This window comes from Penicillium angulare (genome assembly GCF_028827245.1).
Source record: "Penicillium angulare strain IBT 27051 chromosome Unknown utg000010l_segment0_segment0, whole genome shotgun sequence".
NCBI classification, from domain to species: Eukaryota; Fungi; Ascomycota; class Eurotiomycetes; order Eurotiales; family Aspergillaceae; genus Penicillium; species Penicillium angulare.
Window position 1 is genome coordinate 151,239 of NW_026623169.1, and position 20,227 is coordinate 171,465.

At 47.1% G+C, this 20,227-nt stretch overlaps 7 protein-coding genes across 7 annotated transcripts; 4 read left to right on the plus strand and 3 right to left on the minus strand.

The window, feature by feature from the left end:
* Positions 1 to 457: 457 nt before the first annotated feature.
* N7478_012077 (uncharacterized protein) lies at positions 458 to 1,526 on the plus strand (the record flags this gene model as incomplete). The annotated part of the gene is made up of 4 exons (XM_056928291.1): positions 458 to 492; positions 550 to 602; positions 657 to 996; positions 1,052 to 1,526. The coding sequence occupies 4 exons, from the start codon at positions 458 to 460 to the stop codon at positions 1,524 to 1,526; spliced, it is 903 nt and encodes a 300-aa protein (XP_056773399.1).
* Positions 1,527 to 1,921: 395 nt separating this feature from the next.
* On the minus strand, positions 1,922 to 2,871 carry N7478_012078 (uncharacterized protein; the record flags this gene model as incomplete). The annotated part of the gene is made up of 2 exons (XM_056928292.1): positions 1,922 to 2,628; positions 2,730 to 2,871. 2 exons carry the CDS (start codon positions 2,869 to 2,871, stop codon positions 1,922 to 1,924), a joined length of 849 nt encoding a protein of 282 aa, XP_056773400.1.
* A 591-nt stretch (positions 2,872 to 3,462) lies between these two features.
* Positions 3,463 to 4,179, plus strand: N7478_012079 (uncharacterized protein; the record flags this gene model as incomplete). The annotated part of the gene is made up of 2 exons (XM_056928293.1): positions 3,463 to 4,000; positions 4,058 to 4,179. The coding sequence occupies 2 exons, from the start codon at positions 3,463 to 3,465 to the stop codon at positions 4,177 to 4,179; spliced, it is 660 nt and encodes a 219-aa protein (XP_056773401.1).
* Positions 4,180 to 4,948: 769 nt separating this feature from the next.
* N7478_012080 (type I polyketide synthase) lies at positions 4,949 to 12,913 on the minus strand (the record flags this gene model as incomplete). Its single annotated transcript, XM_056928294.1, has 4 exons — positions 4,949 to 5,833; positions 5,894 to 6,483; positions 6,545 to 6,841; positions 6,901 to 12,913. 4 exons carry the CDS (start codon positions 12,911 to 12,913, stop codon positions 4,949 to 4,951), a joined length of 7,785 nt encoding a protein of 2,594 aa, XP_056773402.1.
* A 969-nt stretch (positions 12,914 to 13,882) lies between these two features.
* Positions 13,883 to 15,346, plus strand: N7478_012081 (cytochrome P450; the record flags this gene model as incomplete). Its single annotated transcript, XM_056928295.1, has 2 exons — positions 13,883 to 14,225; positions 14,295 to 15,346. The coding sequence occupies 2 exons, from the start codon at positions 13,883 to 13,885 to the stop codon at positions 15,344 to 15,346; spliced, it is 1,395 nt and encodes a 464-aa protein (XP_056773403.1).
* A 1,852-nt stretch (positions 15,347 to 17,198) lies between these two features.
* On the plus strand, positions 17,199 to 18,645 carry N7478_012082 (ANL family adenylate-forming protein; the record flags this gene model as incomplete). Its single annotated transcript, XM_056928296.1, has 5 exons — positions 17,199 to 17,252; positions 17,348 to 17,806; positions 17,868 to 17,971; positions 18,034 to 18,158; positions 18,218 to 18,645. 5 exons carry the CDS (start codon positions 17,199 to 17,201, stop codon positions 18,643 to 18,645), a joined length of 1,170 nt encoding a protein of 389 aa, XP_056773404.1.
* Positions 18,646 to 18,706: 61 nt separating this feature from the next.
* On the minus strand, positions 18,707 to 19,399 carry N7478_012083 (aspartate/glutamate racemase family protein; the record flags this gene model as incomplete). The annotated part of the gene is made up of 1 exon (XM_056928297.1): positions 18,707 to 19,399. The coding sequence occupies one exon, from the start codon at positions 19,397 to 19,399 to the stop codon at positions 18,707 to 18,709; it is 693 nt and encodes a 230-aa protein (XP_056773405.1).
* Between the last annotated feature and the right edge of the window lie 828 nt (positions 19,400 to 20,227).

Consider the following 20,227-nt stretch of genomic DNA (forward strand, 5'->3'; position numbering starts at 1 on the left):
AAGTTAGCTACGTACTTTCTTCAAACTACTTCATCAGCGTTATATGGGCCAAAGACTCCTCAGTATTACTGAAGTCTAGATATCGTGGTACCGATACTCTCGAGGGAATTCCTTTTACGTGTTAAGAATTACAGTTGAAAGCTCCAGTATCATTACAGACATACATCTGACGTTCATAGGATTCCTGCCTACACATAGCTTGGGCGCCGCGATGTTCAAGAATTTTTGTTGGCATGCCCATGTCTCGGAGGCGGCGACATTCCCTAGACTTCCGGTCCAAATGTCGCCGAGGCTTACATGTATGTCTCCGATTCTTGAGATTGCTTTTGCATCATCCGCAAAAGGGCTAGAAAACCGTATCACAAAAAGAGGGAATCACGAGTTATCAATCGTTGGGTCGGTCAGACCTTGTCAGTTTTACGTGTTTATCTTACATCAGAAGATCACCTAGTGCAAGATGGCCACCGCTAGAAAGACTGTGCTTATTACGGGGTATGACTATTTGCTACAAGAATTCAAATGTTGGAGTATTCGGCTGACCAATCTTAGATGCAGCCCTGGTGGGATTGGCTATGAAATAGCCAAACAAATGCACGAGAAAGGTTTGTTCAAACTGAGCTTATCTGCGCAAACCTAGTGCGCCGGCTGATCCGCAGAGCTAGGTTTCCGTGTGCTTGCTACAGCACGATCAATTGAATCGATTCAAACTCTCTCCAGTCTAGGAATTCAATCTCTATCATTAGAGTTGAACAACGTCGACAGCATCGCAGGGCTTCTTCGCGAAGTAGAGAAGATTACAAATGGCCGACTGGACATGCTAATCAACAATGCTGGGCGCAATTACACCGTGCCCGCGCTTGATGTCGATTTCGACGACGTAAACGATGTACTCCAAACCAATACGGTCGCAGTGATGCGAATGTGTCAGACTTTTGCGCCACTTCTGATTGCTGCTAAGGGGACGATTGTACAAATTGGCAGTGCAGCGGCTCTAATGTATGTTATTTGACCTCCATCTGAGATATTAAACAAGGTGATTAAGGGCTGACAGCAGGCATTCAATAGACCATATCCTTTCTCTAGTGCGCACTTACACCTCTGAGACCTTTAACCCGTCACTAATGTATATCCCAACAGGTGTATATAATGCATCCAAAGCAGCCATACACGCCTACAGCAATACACTCAGGGTTGAACTCGCTCCCTTTGGAGTTAAAGTCACGATTGTCGTGAGCGGGAGGGTGCAGTCACGACTATCACGCATTAAGCGAACCTTGAAACCTGATTCTCTCTACAAGCCCATGGAGGAAGAGTACGCCAGACGCGTAGAGCATTCCCAGGGCGACGCTACGCCGGCCGATCAATTCGCTGCGACAATCGTGCCGCAGCTACTTCTAGCCAAGCCGCCGCTTTGGGTGTGGGAGGGGAAGCAGAGTTGGACGGTTTGGTTCTTGGATGGGTTCGTTCCGAGAAGCAGGGTTCACTCCATCTTCCTGGGCTTGTTTGATTTCAGTGGCTTGAAGTAACATCAATAGAAAGGCCGCAAGTCGATCCACTGTCATAGAATCTTGATGAGCGCTTTCAAATAATGTGAGTATGGCCCACACAGGAAATGAAAAGGGAAAAGGTAATATAAAACTCTTTGCTCCTCTTTTAGTGGGGATGGTTGGGTCTGTGGTGATACTGAGTATATGCCAAATGGCATTGGGCTACTCATTAAGATTAGTTCTTTTAAGTTGTACGTTGTTCTACCAGAATTTGATGGCCATAAATACCAGTCATTGCCCTAAGGATCACTCTTTTGTAGAGAAATGGCTTGTTCCTTTCACCACGCTGCGACTCGCTTGATCCTCGCAATTATAAGTTATAATAGACGACAACTCAGTTGAGCGAAAGCGTATCTCAATTAAATTTTCTGAAGTTAATGCCTATGAAAGCTCGCGCCATCTGCCTTACTTGAGATAGCCTTCACCACTTTCTGTCGAAATGTAGCACCTCTCGGGACCGAATGCCCTTCAGAATGGGTTATTGAACTCCTCATTCTCTCATCACAAAGCTCCACGAGCAATCGCGCCTGTCCCACATACGGGTCATTGTTCCCGAAAATATGTAGACTGGGAATTTGTATCTGCATGCCAAAAGGGAGTTCCATTGGGTGATAGCGCCGAAGCAATTGTCCGTCGAAATTGTATGGGTCATCTGGAATACCTGGCGCGTTATCGAAGCTCAACTCGCCGCAAGATTCTCCCGGTCGAACGTTTCCAGTAGGGACTTGTTTGGCGAAGTTCTGTGATGATGCTAAAGGGTCCGACACTGCGGCGAGGGAACGCTTGGCGCTGTCTTGAGTCGATCGCCAGATATCTGCGCCCGTCTCGTCGTCTAGATCGAACGGTAGACTAGCCGAAATGAAAACGGCCAATCCAATCATATCCTCGTGTGGCTTCTCCTTCGCATCTTGAAGGAGTATAGATGCAGCTAGAGCTGCGCCTTGCGAAAAGGATATGATAGCATCGATAGGACCTTCTTCAGCGATAGCATCAAAAATTTGTTCGTGGGCAGCGCGGACTAATTCAGGAGTCGGAAGGGGATAGTAGCACAGGTACGGCCCCGGATAGACAGCAGCCACATCTGGGATAAATTAGTTGATGACGTTGCCAATCTTTCAGAATATGTCGATCGATCGATCGATCGATCGATCCACTCAAAGATTGGCTGGAGAATGGACATACCGGAAGACGTATTACACTCATGCAATCCATCGACAAAGACGAATTCATGGCCTAGGCGCTCTAGATCGGCGATAATGACACCTAGTTGCGAGGAGAAGATGTCGGAGCTCGTCCCCATGCCATGGAGACACAAGAAACGCATGACGATGGATGAGGCGATGTGGGTGAATGCTGAGCGGCCATTGTCGCCAAGGCATGTTCTTGTTCCTTTATCTTGAATATTTCTCCTCTGCGTGGGGAAAAAAAATTGACGATCCCCCTACTTCGGCGATTTGACAATCATGTTCGGCGACATATTGGCGCGGCGCGAGCCGTGTGGATCGTGAGGCTTTTCCAAGGAACAAGGAAAATAGCTTTGGAGGACCCTAATCTGCTACCTTAAAACTACTTTATTCTATTCTTCTTGCTGTCTTATATTCTTGTTTCTTCTAAATACACATCCACACCTGCCCTCAACATGTCTTCCACATCTGAGGTAAATTCGAGCTCGGTACTACAACCCGCGGACACGACCGTGGCCATGCACGACCATAGCCACCACCAGGACAGGCTAGCGACGTCCGCAAAAATATCGTCTCTTCCCCTCAACCTCACTGAACATAAGTTACCTATCGCTCTATATTGGATGCCGATAGTTCTTACATCATGTTTCTTACCGATAATCGGCTACTTTGCTTTATATTATGCCACTTCGCTCTCGTTGACGATCATTTTGAGTATTTTCCTCTCAATTATGGGAGGCGTATCACTGCTTGCCTTCTTAATTCGTGCTTGGGCGTTATGGAGAAGTGACTCCGACTGTCGTCCATTAGGCCAGCAAAATCGCTGGGCTTTTGACTATTTTTTCTGGAACTTCGTGTTTACATTCTGTGTACTCACTGCGCTAATTACGAGCGGTATCACTACTGAGAATCTCCAAATTGTCTCTTTGCCACTCTCAATCTTGGTTCTCTGGGTCTCAGGGCAGATGGTTATCGCAGAAGTACTACTGGCTATTGATGTCAAAGTCCCTTTTCGAATGTCGTCCTTGCAGAAAGGAGATAAAATACGCCCAGGTGTTTATGTTATCGTGGAGGATGTAGTAGCGGTTGATGGTAAACAAGGCAGAGCTTGGCGACAGGCATGGAATGATCGCTATTTATCTAGCCCCCTATTTCGACATTTTTTGTCACAGATAGAGCGCATGTGGGCTGCTAGTGGCCTATCGGTTGTTGCTATCGTCTGGGGCGTAGTCTTCGGCTTGGAAAATCATGATATTGGTTTTGCTTTGGGTGAGTATATAATTGTCCTGTCCCTAAACTATCATAGGTTTTACTAAAACTCTGCAGGCTGGGCTCTTCCATTTGCTTGGGGAGCAGTCATGGCGCTTATAACAACAGCCCTGGCGAAGCGAATGCTCAAGCATGAGAAAGCTGCAGCACTTGACTACCTCTCGACAAGGAGCCCGTGATCGGTGTTTGAAAAGCCTATATGACGCGTACGATTCGAAATAACAATTTCAATATAAACTACCATGTCATATACGAAATATGGCAAGCCGAAATACCTTAGTGAATTATACTGAGCCATCAACTACATGTACCTGCTACAAATTTCGCGACAATCAACAACCCATTTTAGCCCTCTGTCTATTTTATTCGTCGCAGAAAGAAGGTCAGCTTTACTATCTAATAAATTCATCTCTAACATCTTGACCTTCAAGTTGAAATTCGTATTTGATAATCAATAATCGTTCAATCGCTAGTAAAAAGCTTTTTGTTCGAAATTACCCACTGCGCAGGCCGAGATGCTAATAGTTTTCAGCCGTAGGTTTCTGCTGGGTTCGTATAGATGTTTACAGGAGCTATAATTTGAGAGCAAATTCAACTTTCCTTGATCCCGGCTTGAACTCCAAAACACCAATCACCGGTGACGTGATATGGGCGAGAATTCGTCATGCCGTTTGCCTCTTTTATATGTGAGGCCTGCACATTTAGCTATAAGCATGGGCTTCAATGGCGCCCTAGTATACAGGAAAGTGGAGACTACATAGAGTAGCCGTAGTTGTACATGTGTAGAAATTGTGATGTTTATTCATGTCGATCTTGAAAACAGGATCTTAGATGGTAAATACAATTTGGAATCCATACACCATCCAAAACTCTATGACCATTCAAGTTCCATGAATTCTTTAGGCGTAATTTGGGACTGGTAGCTGGATGATTCTCTTAGTATTTGAATCAAGTTGACACTGTTTGATCGTGCAGTTCCCGTGGCAGACATTTGCTCTTGACAGCAATCTGCCTGGCCAACTCAGTGATCGGCACGTTAGACATGAGTTGAAACACAGATACATCAGCTTGAATATCCATAAATATCCAACTTCGTAGCTCGACAGCTAGCAGACTATCGATACCGTATCGTGTAATGGGCTTCTCAGGTTCGATGTCTTCGACGTCTACCATAAGCATTTTTGCGAGTTTGCGCACTAATCCAATACTCACGATTCCGGTCGCATCTTCGAGAGTCGTGGCTTGTGATATGAGCGCCTGCACGCCCTGTGTATCATCGGATGACTCGTCGACTTTGCGATGAGTATCCACCGTGCGGATGTGCGCAAACTTAGCATCCATGAGCCACCAAGGGATGGGAACGCCTGCAACGTCAGCCATGCCACCAGTACCAAGTCCAGTGATGAGCTGCGGCGGAAGTGTACGTGAGTGAAGTGTCTGCTGCGTCATAGCAGCTTGCAGCATTGCCAATACTTCCTTTTCATAGAGACCAGCGTACTTCCAGCGCGCAATATTTTCCGCGACGTCTTTGTTACTACCTTCAGCCAAGAGCTCGGCAATGAGGCCGACGTCAAGAATTACACCCAGGTCTAGCGAGGTCGCACGCAGGCCTCGTGCTCGGCGATGCGTCGCGAGGGCGTCTTGATAGGCGTTTCCGGCAGCGTAGTTACATTGTCCTCGAGAGCCTGCGATTCCGGCGGACGAAGCCAGCATGATAAAAAAATCGAGAGATTCGGATCCAGGTACAAGGTCGTGGAGATTGCGTGAGCCTTGGACCTTTGGATGCAAAGCTTCGTGGAACTGGTTGACATCCATGTTTTCAAACAGGGAGTCCTGGTAGAACGATGTGGTTAGTACGTAATTACCATGCTCTGTCCTCTAGTGATAACATACCTTTAGTACCATAGCTGCCTGAATAACACCTTTAATGGGTGGGAATTCCTCGCTACAAAGCTGCATAGCATCGCGCATTTGCTGAGCATCCCCGCAGTCACAAGAGTAGACCTTTGTTCTAGCACCTGCGGCTTCCAGAATAGCGATGGTTTCTCGAGCAGCTGGCTTGCTCGTTCCAGATCTGGAGAGAAATACTATGTTGCGTGCACCTGCTTCAACCATCCAAGTGGCAATACTTCTTCCAATACCTCCAAGGCCACCGCTGATTAAGTAAGTGGATGAAGAGTCGAGCTGGATGGTAGGTATTTTGGGCGGTATAACGGGGACCATGTCACTGTCTTGAATAGTAAAAACTACTTTGCCCATGTGTTGACCAGTTTGCAATGAACGGAAGCCCTTCTCTAAATCCGAAATGGGAAAAGCTGTGGTAGGCAATATAGGACTTAGCATTCCTCGGTTGAATAGCTCCATAACAGCTTGGAATACCATAGAACTGGTTTGCAGGGTATATTGCTGCACCATGATCATGTTGATGGCATGGAAGCTCAAGTTTTTCAAGAACGGCACCATCCCCAGACCAGTGTTGCTCTCTGTAAAATAAATCACCGTTAGTACATTGGCTTCTAGAGAGGGCAACGGATGAAAAATTACCTATGTCTTTCTGACCCAATTCCAAAAATCGACCGAATGGCTTCAAGCACTTGAGTGAATCTTGCAAAGCATCGCGTGCCAGCGAGTTTATGACAATATCTACACCACGACCCCGTGTGACTCTCATCACACCCTTGAGAAATTCGTTGTCACGGCTGCTGAAAATGTTTTGCTCGGAGATTCCGAAACGTTGCATAAGTAGATTCTTCTTCTCGCGGGATGAAACAGTAGCGAATATCTCAGCGCCCACGTGTTTTGCAATGTTGATAGTGGCCTGTCCAAGACCACCAGCGGCAGCTAAAAGTTTTTTTGTTAGTGGATGTCCGCATTTTATGCCCATAAAGTCAGATACATACCATGTATGAGAATGCTTTCGCCCCGCTTGATTCTCGCCGCTTCAAACAACGAATAATAGGCGGTGCTGTAAACGATGGGCAGAGATGCTGCTATTTCATATGATAAAGCGTCTGGAATAATCGCACACATGATTGACGCTGTTCGCACATAATTCTTGAAGGTACCACTGAGAGTCCAAGTTGTCACGCGATCACCGATACAGACATTGGTAACATTGGATCCAATACGATGAACAATTCCACTGCACTCCAGACCCAGTGGCATATTTGTCAGTTGACCCATAGCGATCATGACATCTTTGAAGTTGAGGCCCACGGCTTTTACTTCAATTTCGACCTCGTCCAGACCCAGGCTCTGTTCGCTGGCATGATCATCTTCGAAGCAAAGAGTGTGGAGTTGGCCGGGGGTTGACGCTTTCAGACGTAAGTTACGACCGAGTTGCTTGAAAGTCATATGTTCCGCCTGGGGCTCAGTCCATAGAGTTGAGATCCATTCGTTCATTCCTGACTCTAGAAACAAGCGCGGTGTAAGAACTGTGTTATTTCGGATAGCGTACTCCCAATCAGGATCCGTAGTGTTGATCGAGTTGCAAGAGTTCGAGAAAACGTCGAAGAGTAAAGCAAGGGACTTTTCATCATCCAGCGGCGAAATTGGGTCCAGATCAATTGTCGTCAAAGCCACAGACGGATTTTCGGCTCTAATACATCGAGCCATGCCTGTCATCAAACTTCCATTGGGATTCTGGGTCTCGACACACGCTCCACGGGAAAGCCAAGTTGACGAGGACGCTTGTAGCACACTGTGCTTGAGTGCCTCCCAGCCTGTCTCATCAATGCTATCAAGCTCGCCATAGCTGTTCAGTCCAAGAGCAAAGAGGACGACTTTCCCATTAACTTCAGTCTTTCCGAGGTTATCAATACTGTTGACATTAACAGTAGCTCCCGCAATACGCATGCTATTGGCGAGCTTCGTCAAAGAGGAATCGACCTCAGACGTCACGTTCTTTGGTTGCACAATCACGACTTGCTTGGGCACTGAGACCAGAGCCGGTATTTTGTCAACAGCCGTAGACACCACCAAGGAGTACATTTGATCGTCCAAGTCTTGGAAATCTTGACATGCGAGCTCAACACCGCTGAAACCATTGCTTTTCAGGCGCACATTCCATTCGTCCTCGGTCATGGTAGGTCCCCATTCTCGGCTATCATCAGCGCCAGCCCACCAACCGTCAAAAGAGCCCACAGTCATGTGCATGCGCAATAGGGGATTGGTGATTTCGACCAAGATCAACTTTGCCCCGGGCTTCATCAGCGACCGCACATGCCCGAGAGTACGTTCCATGGAAGATGTGGCGTGAATGCTGTTGGCTGCTACAACAACGTCGAAGTCACTCAATTTGAGACCTTGTGATGCAGGATCGCTCTCCACATCGAATTTGTTGAACTTCATGAAAGGTAGCCACGGCTTGAATTTCAGCTCGGCTTTTTCGAAAAATCCAGTACTGATATCTGTAAATGTGTATGTCGCGAATCTCGGTGCTCCTTTATCTTGAGTGAGCTCCTGAAGAATTGGCAGTGTCGCACCACCTGTACCTCCTCCAATCTCCAGAATCTTCATGTGCGGGCGTTGATGACCCAGTAATCCAATGTAGCTCGCCAGCTGGGCATATATGCGATCATAGCCAAGCCCATACTGGTAGAAGTTGTTGAGATAGTCGTTCTGGCTGAGGACTTCGATAGCGAGCCGTTCGCCGCGCATGATCGGCACCAAGCTTTCACCGTGTGCGCACAAAGCCGCACCATCGGGACCACTGTTGGAAATTCTGTGTAGGAAGTCTTTTTCAGAGTCATGGTCAGTCTGCAACCACTTGGGATCACCGGCTTGGTGAGGAACCCGCTCTTCCAGCACGCGACGCTCGGTATTTTGCATAAGAGCGTAGAACTTGCGGAAATGAGGAGCGAAGCTTTCAGCATCCTCGGGGGAGCATGTTTGTAAGACGCGTCGCATGTAGATCCAAGCAGCCAGCTCCATGTTTGCTATGTGTACCCGGTCAACCGAACCTAACATATGCATAGATTCTTTGCACATGTCTCCCAGTCTAGTACTATCAAGCCATTCGAGCGCTTCTCGCCACTCCACACGCGCGGCAAGCTTCCGGGTGACCTGTGCCTGGGCAAGACCTAACTCTCCGTGGCGCAATGCTGTGCACTTGACACCTGACATGTCCAGAACCGGCTCTTTCTTGTCGTTTTGGAAGACGTACATGTTTCCTCGAGCATCATCTTGCGCACCCTGGCGAACGACTTTGGTTGCCACGTCTAGTTTGGTGCCAGGTTGAGATGATATATCGACCGAAACATACATATGCTCAATAGCGGTTGGAATCAATGCAACAGTTAGGTCTTCCCCAACATTTGTCGAACCTGCGAGGCCACTTTGGATAATGCAGTCAAGTGTACTCGGGTGGACGACGTGCGGGAATTCAAACTCATGCGGCATCATAGACTTTGTGTCGTGAACTGTGACCTGACAGTTGGACATATTGTCTCCACGTCGGATTTTGGTTAGACTCTTGAAAGCTCCAGTGAAGTCCAAGCCAATTGTTTTCATATGGCTGTAGTGGTTTTCAACATTAACATCTACCGTGCAATTCTCCTGGATGGCGGCAAAGTGCTGTCGGTGCGACTCTTCCACATGAGATGCTTCGTCGTAGAACAAGTCATTCGTAGTTGACTTGTATTTGGCTCTTATAAGACCTGTGCAGTTGACTTCCCATTCATCATCATTTCGGGAGTGCACTTTGAACTCGCTCCACGTCGATGACAGATCCCGCGTCGACTGGCGCCAGGGTCGCATGGACAACATAATGTGAGAGCCGGAGTTATTTTCGGGAATCACAACAGCTTTACCAATAATGACATCCCTGATCTCAAAGCCAGCGACCTCACGGGTCTCATCAGTATGGCGACGAGCACCCTCAATCGCTAGGACCAACATGCCAGCGGCAGGATATAAGATAGTCCCTTGAACTTTGTGATTCTCCAGCCAAGGTATCTCGCTTTGCTTGAGAATATTTCGGTACATCGGCTCCAACTCAGTCGTCCCTAATAGTTGAACTCCAAGCAGATCAGTTCTGGGATGCTTTCGAAAGCGATGTTCCTTGGAGGGGTCGGACTCGGGCCAGTAACGGTTGTTGCGGTTCCATGCGAATGAAGGAAGGTCAACGAGGAAGCCATCCGTGTCAGAGGTCTCGTTAATTTCTTGCACTTGAACAGGGAAACCAGATTGGAACAACATCCCGGCAGACTCCACTGCACTGATAGAAGCATCTTTCTTGCGATCTAAAGCAGATAGAGATTGGACATCTGAAAATTTGCCACCCTGGGCACTAAGAATTTGCCTTAGAGGCCCCTGAAGAGCACCATGAGGGCCTATCTCCAGGAATGCTGTGACTGATGGCTTTTTTGCCTCCAATTTAGATCCTGGCTGATAACGAAGTAGAGCGCGTGCGGCACCAGAAAAGTCGACAGGACTCGTCAAATTACGAACCCAGTAAAATGGAACCAAATCTTCAGCCTGTATGAGTTTTCCAGTGACAGATGAGAACATCACGGCGGAGGAGTCGGTGCATTTCTTCGGTTGCACGTCTTGAATTGCGGATAAATATTCATTGGCGATAACGTTCATGTGAGGCGAGTGATACGCTGTCTTAACTTTCAGTCGTCTAGCAAAGACTCCTTGCTCCTCCAAACGCTGCTGTATTTTCTTCAAAGTGTCGTCTGTTCCCGATATTGTTACACTGTCAGGGCTATTTATGCAAGCAACAACTGCCTCTGTGGTGGGTGTACCGGAGAGATACGGCTGCATAGCTTGAACACCATGACCTACAGCCATCATTCCACAAGCCTGTGTCGTTTTTTGATGGTCTATCATGGCACACAGCCGTCCGCGATGATATGAAAGCTTGATGGCTTGCTCATGTGTGATAGCGCCAATGGCATAGGCGGCTCCAATTTCTCCTGAAGAGTGGCCGATAACCTTTCCTGGAGAAATACCCCAAGTATTGAACAGATCAAGTAAAGCCACTTGTAGCGCTGTACACATTGGTTGACTGAACTCCGATTGTTCGATTCGAGATTTGTCCTCATCAGAGAAGAATTCATCTAAGAGAGACCATTCACATCCAAATGATATCAAGTAGTTGTTGCTGGCAACAAGGCTGCGCCAGAAGCTGCGGAAAGCACATAACTGGCGGCCCATGGCGTACCATTGCGCACCCTGACCAGTGAATACAAAAGCTAGCTTAGCTGGTTTGATGGCTCGCTTGGGATTCACAGTTGGACTGATAATGGTTTGGCTCAATTGCTGCATATTGTCACCAAGGGCAAAAGAGCGCCAAGGAAATAGACTGCGTCGTGAAGCAAGAGTGTGTAATAATCGTTTGAATTTTGCTGGATGTTCAGCTTCCTTGCTCTCGGAATTTTTCTTAAGGTATTCCGCAAGCTGCTGCGCAGATCTTTGGATGCCCGACTGCTCGTTCGATGACCATATTGCTAGCTTCGGTGCGTTTCCAAACTGCTTACGCAGCTCATTCCATTCGTTAAGCGAGCCTTCACTCTCAAAACCGGAATCACTGGAGCTTGAATAATCAATGGGTCTAGCAGCGGAATTATGGTGTCCCATCAATCCATTAACTTGCAGATAATCTTCCGCGGAATCGATAATGCAGTGGGCATTCGTGCCTCCATATCCGAAGCTGTTCACGCTCACTCTCCGAATTGCGTGTTTCTGAGGGAATGGCCTGAGTTTACTCACAACTTGGAGATTCCATTTGCTGAAAGGGATTCGAGGATTGGGATTCTCAAACCAAAGTGTTGGCGCCAATAAGCCCTTTTCTAATGAGAAGATGGCCTTTTGAACTTGGACCATACCAGAAGCGCCTTCAAGATGTCCTATATTCGTTTTGATTGAGCCTATCAAGAGTGGATCGTCGGAGGTATGTGACACTCCCAGAGATCGGGCTAAAGCGGCTGCTTCCTGCGGGTCACCTACGGGTGTGCCTGTTCCGTGGGCTTCGACATAGGATGTTTCATCTAGGCGCAGCCCAGCTTCAGAGTAGCACCGTCGAATTAGAGCTTCTTGGGAAGTGGCTGAAGGTACCGTAATACCAGGGGTTTTTCCATCCTGGTTCAAAGCTGTGTTGCGGATGACACCTCGAATGATGTCTCCGTCGGCCAGTGCCTTGTCCAGTCTTTTTAAAATAACAAAAGAGGCGCCCTCACCACGCGAGTAGCCATTTGCAGCAGCATCAAAAGAGTGGCAGGTATCATCAGGGCTTAAGAAATGCTGATTAGACATGGCGGTCATCATGCCGGGAAGAAGAATCAAATTAACGCCTCCCACAATCGAGATTTTAGACTCCCCAGTCCTTAGGCCTTGACAGGCCATGTGGAGCGCCACGAGAGAACTGGAACATCCGGTATCCATTGAAACAGAAGGGCCGCGAAGATCGAAGAACCAAGAAACTCGATTGCTGACAATGGCTGTTCCGGTTCCAGTGCCGTAGTGGATAGGCACATCTTCTGTATCAGCTGAGAGCAACTCCGAATAGTCCTTCGTAAAAGTTCCGACATACACAGATGTGTCAGAGCCGGCGAGATTATCGACTCGCAATCCGGCATTCTCAATGGCTTCGTAAGTGCACTCCAAAGACCATCGTTGTTGTGGGTCCATGGCCTGGGCTTCATTGGCGGTTATAGAAAAGAAAGGCGCATCAAAAGCGTCGACAGGGGTATGTTGCATAAAGTGACCACCTCTTGAGTTCAAGGTACCACCACGCTCTGGGTAAGGGTGGTAGAAGGCATCGATATTGAATCGATCGGCGGGCACCTCGCTGCGCGCACTTCGAGCATTGGCGATCATTTCCCAAAGCTTTTCTGGGGAGCTAGCGTCGCCAGGATAGCGTCCGCTCATGCCAATAATGGCGATAGGTGGAACAGAAGAATACTCCATTTTACCGGCTAGATATTCGTCTGGGATTTGAGGGAGGTTGGTTGAAGCTTTGCAGCTTTGCAGCTTTGTCCCCGGGCAATTGTTTTAAGGATATAAATTAAAAATGAGGGTCAAGGAGCCAAACCATAGATAGAACCATGAGAAATCGACGCGAGGAGACGGAGTTGTCAAATAAATCATCCTCCATGCCTGCTTGAAAGTTGTGCCTCATCAGGGCTGCTTGTTCACTGCTCATCTGCTTGTAGCCGATCGCGGTGATCGCTGGTCTTGACTTGCTAACGGTCTCGGTGGATTCGCATGTGGCACATTCCATGTGTTCCGGGCCGCGCCGCAGCATGCCGCCGGCTTGTCACCACGTGTGCATATGCATACTGGTCCCGGTTGTGTGGTTAGAGGAGTACCGCAGTAGAAACTCGCCGAATTTGGCCCCAAAATCTTTTGGCCGGTGGACGGACCGCGCTCGGCGACAATCAATGGCCACGCTCGGCAATATGCTAGGCTGAACACCAAAATCTGGTGTTCAGAATGAGGAAAGGTACACAGGTGTCAATTTGTGAAGTGTTTACGGCATTGTTAACTTATTACTTTTTCTCGAGAGGGCGTAATGTTGTCGTCAACCGCTCTTTCAGGTCGAATCTTCACAGGTCTAGTCTACACTACACGCATTCGGACCCCAGAATGAATAGTAACATACATGACTACGGAGTTATTATGCCTCAGATAACCTACTTTTCTATTGCCTGTATCCTTCTGGCAAGTTGGTTTCTTTATGTTGCCAATGTTTGCTTTTATCGCCTGCTGCTGGATCCAATCTCGAAATTTCCAGGACCAAAGTTGGCCGCAGTGACTTACTGGTGAGACAATAAAAATTCCCGTCAAAATCGGACAAACCATCTTATATTGGGTCATAGGTACGAGTTTTATTATGACTGCATCCAACGGGGTCAGTATATTTGGCGCATTCGAGACATGCACAGGAGATATGGCCCAATTGTGCGCATCAATCCCCGAGAAATCCACATTGACTCGCCAGAATTCTACGACACAATCTATACTCGTAACGAGAAGCGTGAGATTTGGGACGAAAGCCGTGTTGGATTTGGGACAGATGTGTCCACCGTCGTTACAGTCGACCACGATCTTCATCGCAAACGAAGGAGCGCCATGATCCCCATGTTTGCTCAGCAGCGCATATACACTCTTCAACATGTCATCCAAGAACGTGTCGATATGCTGATGTCTCGTATTCATCAGGCTGGTGAGCAAGGAGAGACTTTGAATATGAAGCTCGGATATGCAGCATTTACAGCCGGTTAGTATACCCCCATGATCATGATCATGATATCGTCGGATGAAATGTGGAGATATATTCTCATGCTAGAAACAGATGTCGCGATGAAATACTTTTTCGGCAAGCATCAGAATAAAGTAGAGAGCCCTGATTTTGATTTCAATTTTCACAACGCAATCGAAGCAGGTTTTCACAAGATGGCTTTTCATTTTCATCTACCTTGGATCATGAAAACGGCCAGAGTAGTCGCCCACTACACACCAGCGCGAGTCCTCCGCATATTCATGAACGGTGGCGGTATGGCCAGCTTTATTGCGGCCCAAAGACAAATCCACATACAGACAAAAGAGGCATTACAAACACCTCTGGATGAAAAGAAAGATGGTATCCAAAAGAATCTGTTTGAGCAAATCCTCGCCAGTCGTCTACCGCCATCGGAAAAGTCCTTTGAGCGGCTTGCTCAGGAAGGTGGCCTCATGGTTTCAGCAGCCACTGTCAGCACGGCATGGGCTTTAACCTCAGCGACATTCCTGTTACTTACACACCCGACAACACTGAGGAAGTTGAAAGACGAGCTTCGATCCGCATCCGTTAATCATACCGCTAGCGACGAGTCTTACGATCTCGCGGCTTTAGAAAAACTCCCTTATATTCAGGCAGTCATTCAAGAATCAATCAGAATTGGAGTCGGCCCGTCAAGAAGATCTCCTCGAATCTCACCGGAATCAGACATTATTTACACTGATTCCAATACGGGCAAGGTGTGGACCATCCCTCCCAGAACCCCAGTCACTATGTCGCAGCCACTCTTGATGCGACATGAAAAGACGTTCCCGGACCCTTACGCTTTTAGGCCTGAGCGCTGGATGGAGACACCAGGATTGGATAAGTATCAAGTAGCCTTTAGCAAAGGATCTCGAGCTTGTCCAGGTATCACATTAGCGACGGCAGAAATGAAGATGATGCTCGCTGCCATCTTTAGCCGTTACGGATCCAGTGAGGTGTCTGACAAACTCGACACCGGTGTACTGATACTAGAAGATACGGATCGAACTGATATTGAGTGTGTCGGCGATGGAGGCATCGCATACGTGAAAGAGGGTAGCGAGGGGGTGAAGATCAAGGTCATTCCAAAACCTTGAATTCAATCCAGAGGGAACAAGCAAGTCTGTTTCAATGGTGATAATATTGGGACCTCAAATTGGTTAAAATGAAGCTTCAAACGTGGCTCTCTGGGTAGCGGCTGTATCCAGCATTTTTGACTCACAAGGTCGGATAGTAGCAGTCACTACTTAGCATGTTTCATTTTGTGCAATCTGGAAATAACTAAGAAATGTGACTATAATACCTATAAGCCTTAAAGGTCTACTGCATGTCCCAGGTGTCTCGTATAGAAATTTATTGGGGAGTTCTGTATGTGGTTTAGCCTAATACTGTCACGGTATTGTATGTAGCCTTTCTGCACAAGTTTTAGCCGTAATTAATATTTTGAAAACAGTATTGTACTGTATTTTGATACTATATAGCACCTGCAGAAATTTAGGAAGCTTTGAAGAATAGTATCAATTGATGAATTATACATGATAGTATATAATATGGATGTACAGTGGTGCGCCATAAGTCTGTGACCCCCTTATACACCGCCCTTTTCTGCCATACTAATTCTGCCTGATTAAACCTCATGAAAATATCAAATTTCTAACTAATATTTAGCATACTAACCATTGGAGTCAATAATTACTTGTACACAATGTGGCATAGTCCCTGAAAGTTGCTCTAATAATAAAAAAAGCCATGATATTGATTATTTTACGCATGGGCGGCGTGGACGTGTAGGTACACTATACTATAATAGGAAGGCGGCATGGTGGGCGGTGTATCGGGGGGTCACAGACTTATGACGCACCACTGTAGGGCTGTTACCGTAGTTTCATGGACAATACCCAGGTCCAGGCTTGCCCAAAGTGTCAAAGCCATCACTGGGTAATTTACTCGTTTTTGGGAGTCAGCTTCGATGCACGACGGTGGTGTTAAATGAGTATGGAGTAAGGAATTCCTCAATACGGCCTCGGAACCATACATGGACATACACAGCGTATTCTATACATGCAGGAAGATCGAGATCTCGCTAGTGGTACTCCAGGTGGATCTTGTTGTATCCTAGTCTGCAATTAAATTGCGCACCTCTTGCCTTAGCCGCGTGAATCAAAGCCAATGAGATTACAAGTCCTAAATTACTTTAGGGTGGAAGGTTGGAAATGATCTTCCTCGTATTACAGTACCAGGGTACTACTTATAAATATCCATTCATGAATGAGCGCGAATACCCCCCTTCTTGCTAGCATCGATCAGCCTGTCCAGCAACAGATTAGAGGACAAAAAATTGATTTACAATATGACAAGGGTATACGCAAATTCTGTGTTGAATGCAGGAAATGTCGAAGTCAGTAACACTGCAGGTGCCCAAATCAATTTCCCAAGCGACCCATTTTTCACCAAACTGCTCGCTAGAGCTAAACAACTCGGGAATTTGGCTATCATCAACGATAATACCATTTCAGCACAGTTCAGCTACCTTCAACTTCTACATGACGTGAACAATCTATGTCAATCACTCCGGCACCGACTCCCACCTGGTTTGCTGGATAGAAATGGGACATTAAGCTCAGCGGGCAATGGAATCTGTATTGCTGTCATCGCACGCAGTGGGTATAAATTTCTCGTGGCTTGTATTGCTATTTTTGCACTGGGAGGCATCATCTTACGTTGAGTGAGTCGGCCCTTATACCGTCATTACAACCTGATATGGTTATGCTGAACCAAAGAATAGGCCCGGGTTATCTTGCAGAGGAGGCACTCTATTTCTTGCGAAAATGCAAAGCAGTTGCGATTTTATTTGATTCTGATCCAGCCGTCTCGGTGCTGGCACACAGAATAGTCAATACACAGTCGGATAGTTCAGTGAATGAGTCGCTCCTGCAGATCCCAGTCACAATGGACCAGAGCTTGTCTTCGCAGCAGAATAGTAGCTTCGCCACTGTTCCATCTGTTGACCCGGCCGCGATTTCCCCTGATCACCCTGCTCTCTATTTGTTAACCTCCGGGACTACAGGCACTCCTAAGGTCGTGATGCATACGCGCAGAATTTTAACGCCCAACCGGAGCCAGATTACGATGCAAAGGACGTGTTTCTCTCGCAGCGCGCATTTTTCTGGATTGGCGGATTTCGAGAACTAGTTGGTATGCTGCTGAAGGGTGTGCGTGTTGAGATCATTGATTACAAGTCGAACGCGGATGCTGTTTGGAACCGTATTAGCAGTGGAGATATCACCCGTGTGTCGGTTGTGCCCGGCCTCTTCAGTAATATGGTAAAGGTTTGGGAAGAGAAGATAGCCGTGTTGCCTGACCATGAGAGGAAGCCGTATGCAGACGCGGCTCGTAGGCTGCGCGGGGTGAAGTGTACGGGTGGGCTGGTTCCGAGCTCTATTAAGAGATTTTGGAAGAATCTACTTCCAGATGTGAAGATTGAGGTCGAATATGGGGCAAGCGAGTTTGGTATGGCTGCATTCAGTTGTTGTATTGATGGGGAAGATACCATCAAGGTAAGTCGACCTAGCAAGTTATGAGTTCCAAGAATTCTGCTGCTAACATATTATCATACAGTCGCATTATCTTGGAAGACCGCTTCCAGGGGTCGAATTCAAGTTGGGAGATGATCAATCTGACAGAGGCGAACTGCTTCTCAAGACCCCTACTCAATTTGCCATGTAAGCATGTTCAATATAAATCCACAGTGAAAGGGGCGGTAGTTAATTGGAGGCTTCCCTAGGTATCTGGATAGCCCAGAGGCGACCGAAACTAAGAATGACGATACCGGATTTTTTCGAACGGGGGACCTTGCCAGACGGACAGCAGATGGCCGTATTGTCATTGAGGGACGAGTAAAGCCAGACTGTCAGTGTGCCCGTGAAAAAATCCCAACATGTCAATGTTTTTCACTAATCGTGCTGAAGTCATCCGCTACCGTGGACTAAGGGTCCCTATCCTTGAGGTGGAAGAAAGCCTTCTAGCCCTCCCATGTATCTCCGAAGCCTATGTGGTCCCTATTCTGGACGTTTTTGCTGGAGGATCGCGAGTGGCTGTAGTCGTTCGTCTCCGCAATAACACGGCTTCATCGAGTTTCTCGCTACACACATTGAGAGCAGAGCTTTCGTCGTCTTTGTCTGAATTCAAACTTCCAACTCTTCTCCGGATTTTGACTGATGGTGAAGACATTCCCAGATCGCAAGCCGGAAAACCGGCGCCGAGGGAGATCGCCACTACATTCTTCTCGCAGCCAGTTGAGGGCTCACTAAAGGGACTCCCTGATGAGGTTCAGATTTGCAGCGCGGCTGCTGGGGATGGTCCAGTGGCTTGGGGATGGGGGGCAATGCGATGCTGATCAATCATTCAATATACTAAAGTAGTACTAGTAACTATATATATGGTTGGCAGCCTTGGAGCTAGACAATTGCCATCATGCTCACAGCAGCCTCACAATGCACTATCGCCGTATCTATCAGCAGCACAGGACTTTCTTCTCCCTTGAGCAGACTTCCAAACTCCGTACATCCAAGAATAACCGCCTGAGCTCCTTCCTCTACCAACCGGCTAATCACCCCCTTGAATCGGTCTCGTGTCTCTGGAAGGAAAAGGCCCTGCACAAATTCCTTCTTTAACGCATCGTGAATGATCTTCTGATCTTCCTCGCTCGGTGTCACAACTTCAACCTGGTGGTCTGTAAGCCGCCCGGCAAAATACTCGTCTGTCATAGTGAGAGGACTCCCAATAAGTCCGACTCTTTTTAGACCTAATTGACGAATCTTCTCTAACGTTGCGTCAACAATGTGCAGTATTGGCAAGGATATTTTGTCCTCAATGATTGGCAAAGCTTTATGGACCGTGTTGCAAGCGATGACGATAAAATCCGCTCCGCTGCTCTCCAAATGCTTGGCCAGTGCAAGGAGTTTATTGCCAAGCAACTCCCATTCTTTTGTGCGTATCCAGTGCAAGATCTCTTTGAAATCTGCTTGCACGAGGATGAGCTCCGCACAGTGATCAGGGCCTAGTTTAGATGAGACCAGACAATTGATGGTTGAGTAATAGGTGATTGTGCTTGGCCAGGAGAGTCCGCCAATAATTCCGATTGTTTTCATATTTGGCTAAAAGGTGTTTAATGAAGGTAAAATTGGGAAAGGATGTCCAGACTTTTGTAAGATTTAGAATGCCTGTCTAGCCCCAGTCTACCTACCGCGTAGTTTGAGCCTAAATACTCCTGCAAAGAGAAAGAAGATACCTACCTCGTACGGAAAAGTCCACGTACGTACCCAATTATACTAATACAGAGCTAGGTATGTAGGTATTGTCATTGGTGCTGTGGGTTCTTCATTGCCGCTTCGCTAGGAATGAGAATGCCAAGAATAGCTGATCATTCTTCACCGATCTTTCATTGGGACGATTGCCGGACGAACACGTCCATGCGGGGGGTGGGGAGGTCTTCAAAAGACTGAGTTATAGTAGATCCTTTCCAGATTAATTTGTATCGTCCCGTCTTGGCATGTTATGGCCCGTACATCAGTACTACTAGCGGTAAAAAGAACCCCCAAAATACTTGATATTTACAGTGGCGAGCTTTTATTATGAGTTTTTGGGCAGATAAAATCGATTGTCTTAGAGAATAAAATCCACTGTGGAGTAACTAAAGCGTGAGCTTTGTGGTGAAACAAAGTGGAGTCTTACATTGTAACTCGCATTTAGCTCTGGGATTAGTTAGTAGGATTCTGAAAAAAAATGTTGATGAACCATCGTAGTTCGTGGCATATTGAAGATAAGCCTTGGCAGACTCCATCGAAGCGATCTGGAACAATTTAGATACATTAAAATTTCAGGCCTGGTACATAGATCTCTTCTGCTGAAGGACGTCATTTACCTGGTAATTTCTTGCGTCTTCGATCACCTCGTCTGAGCATTTTGTACAAAGTTCG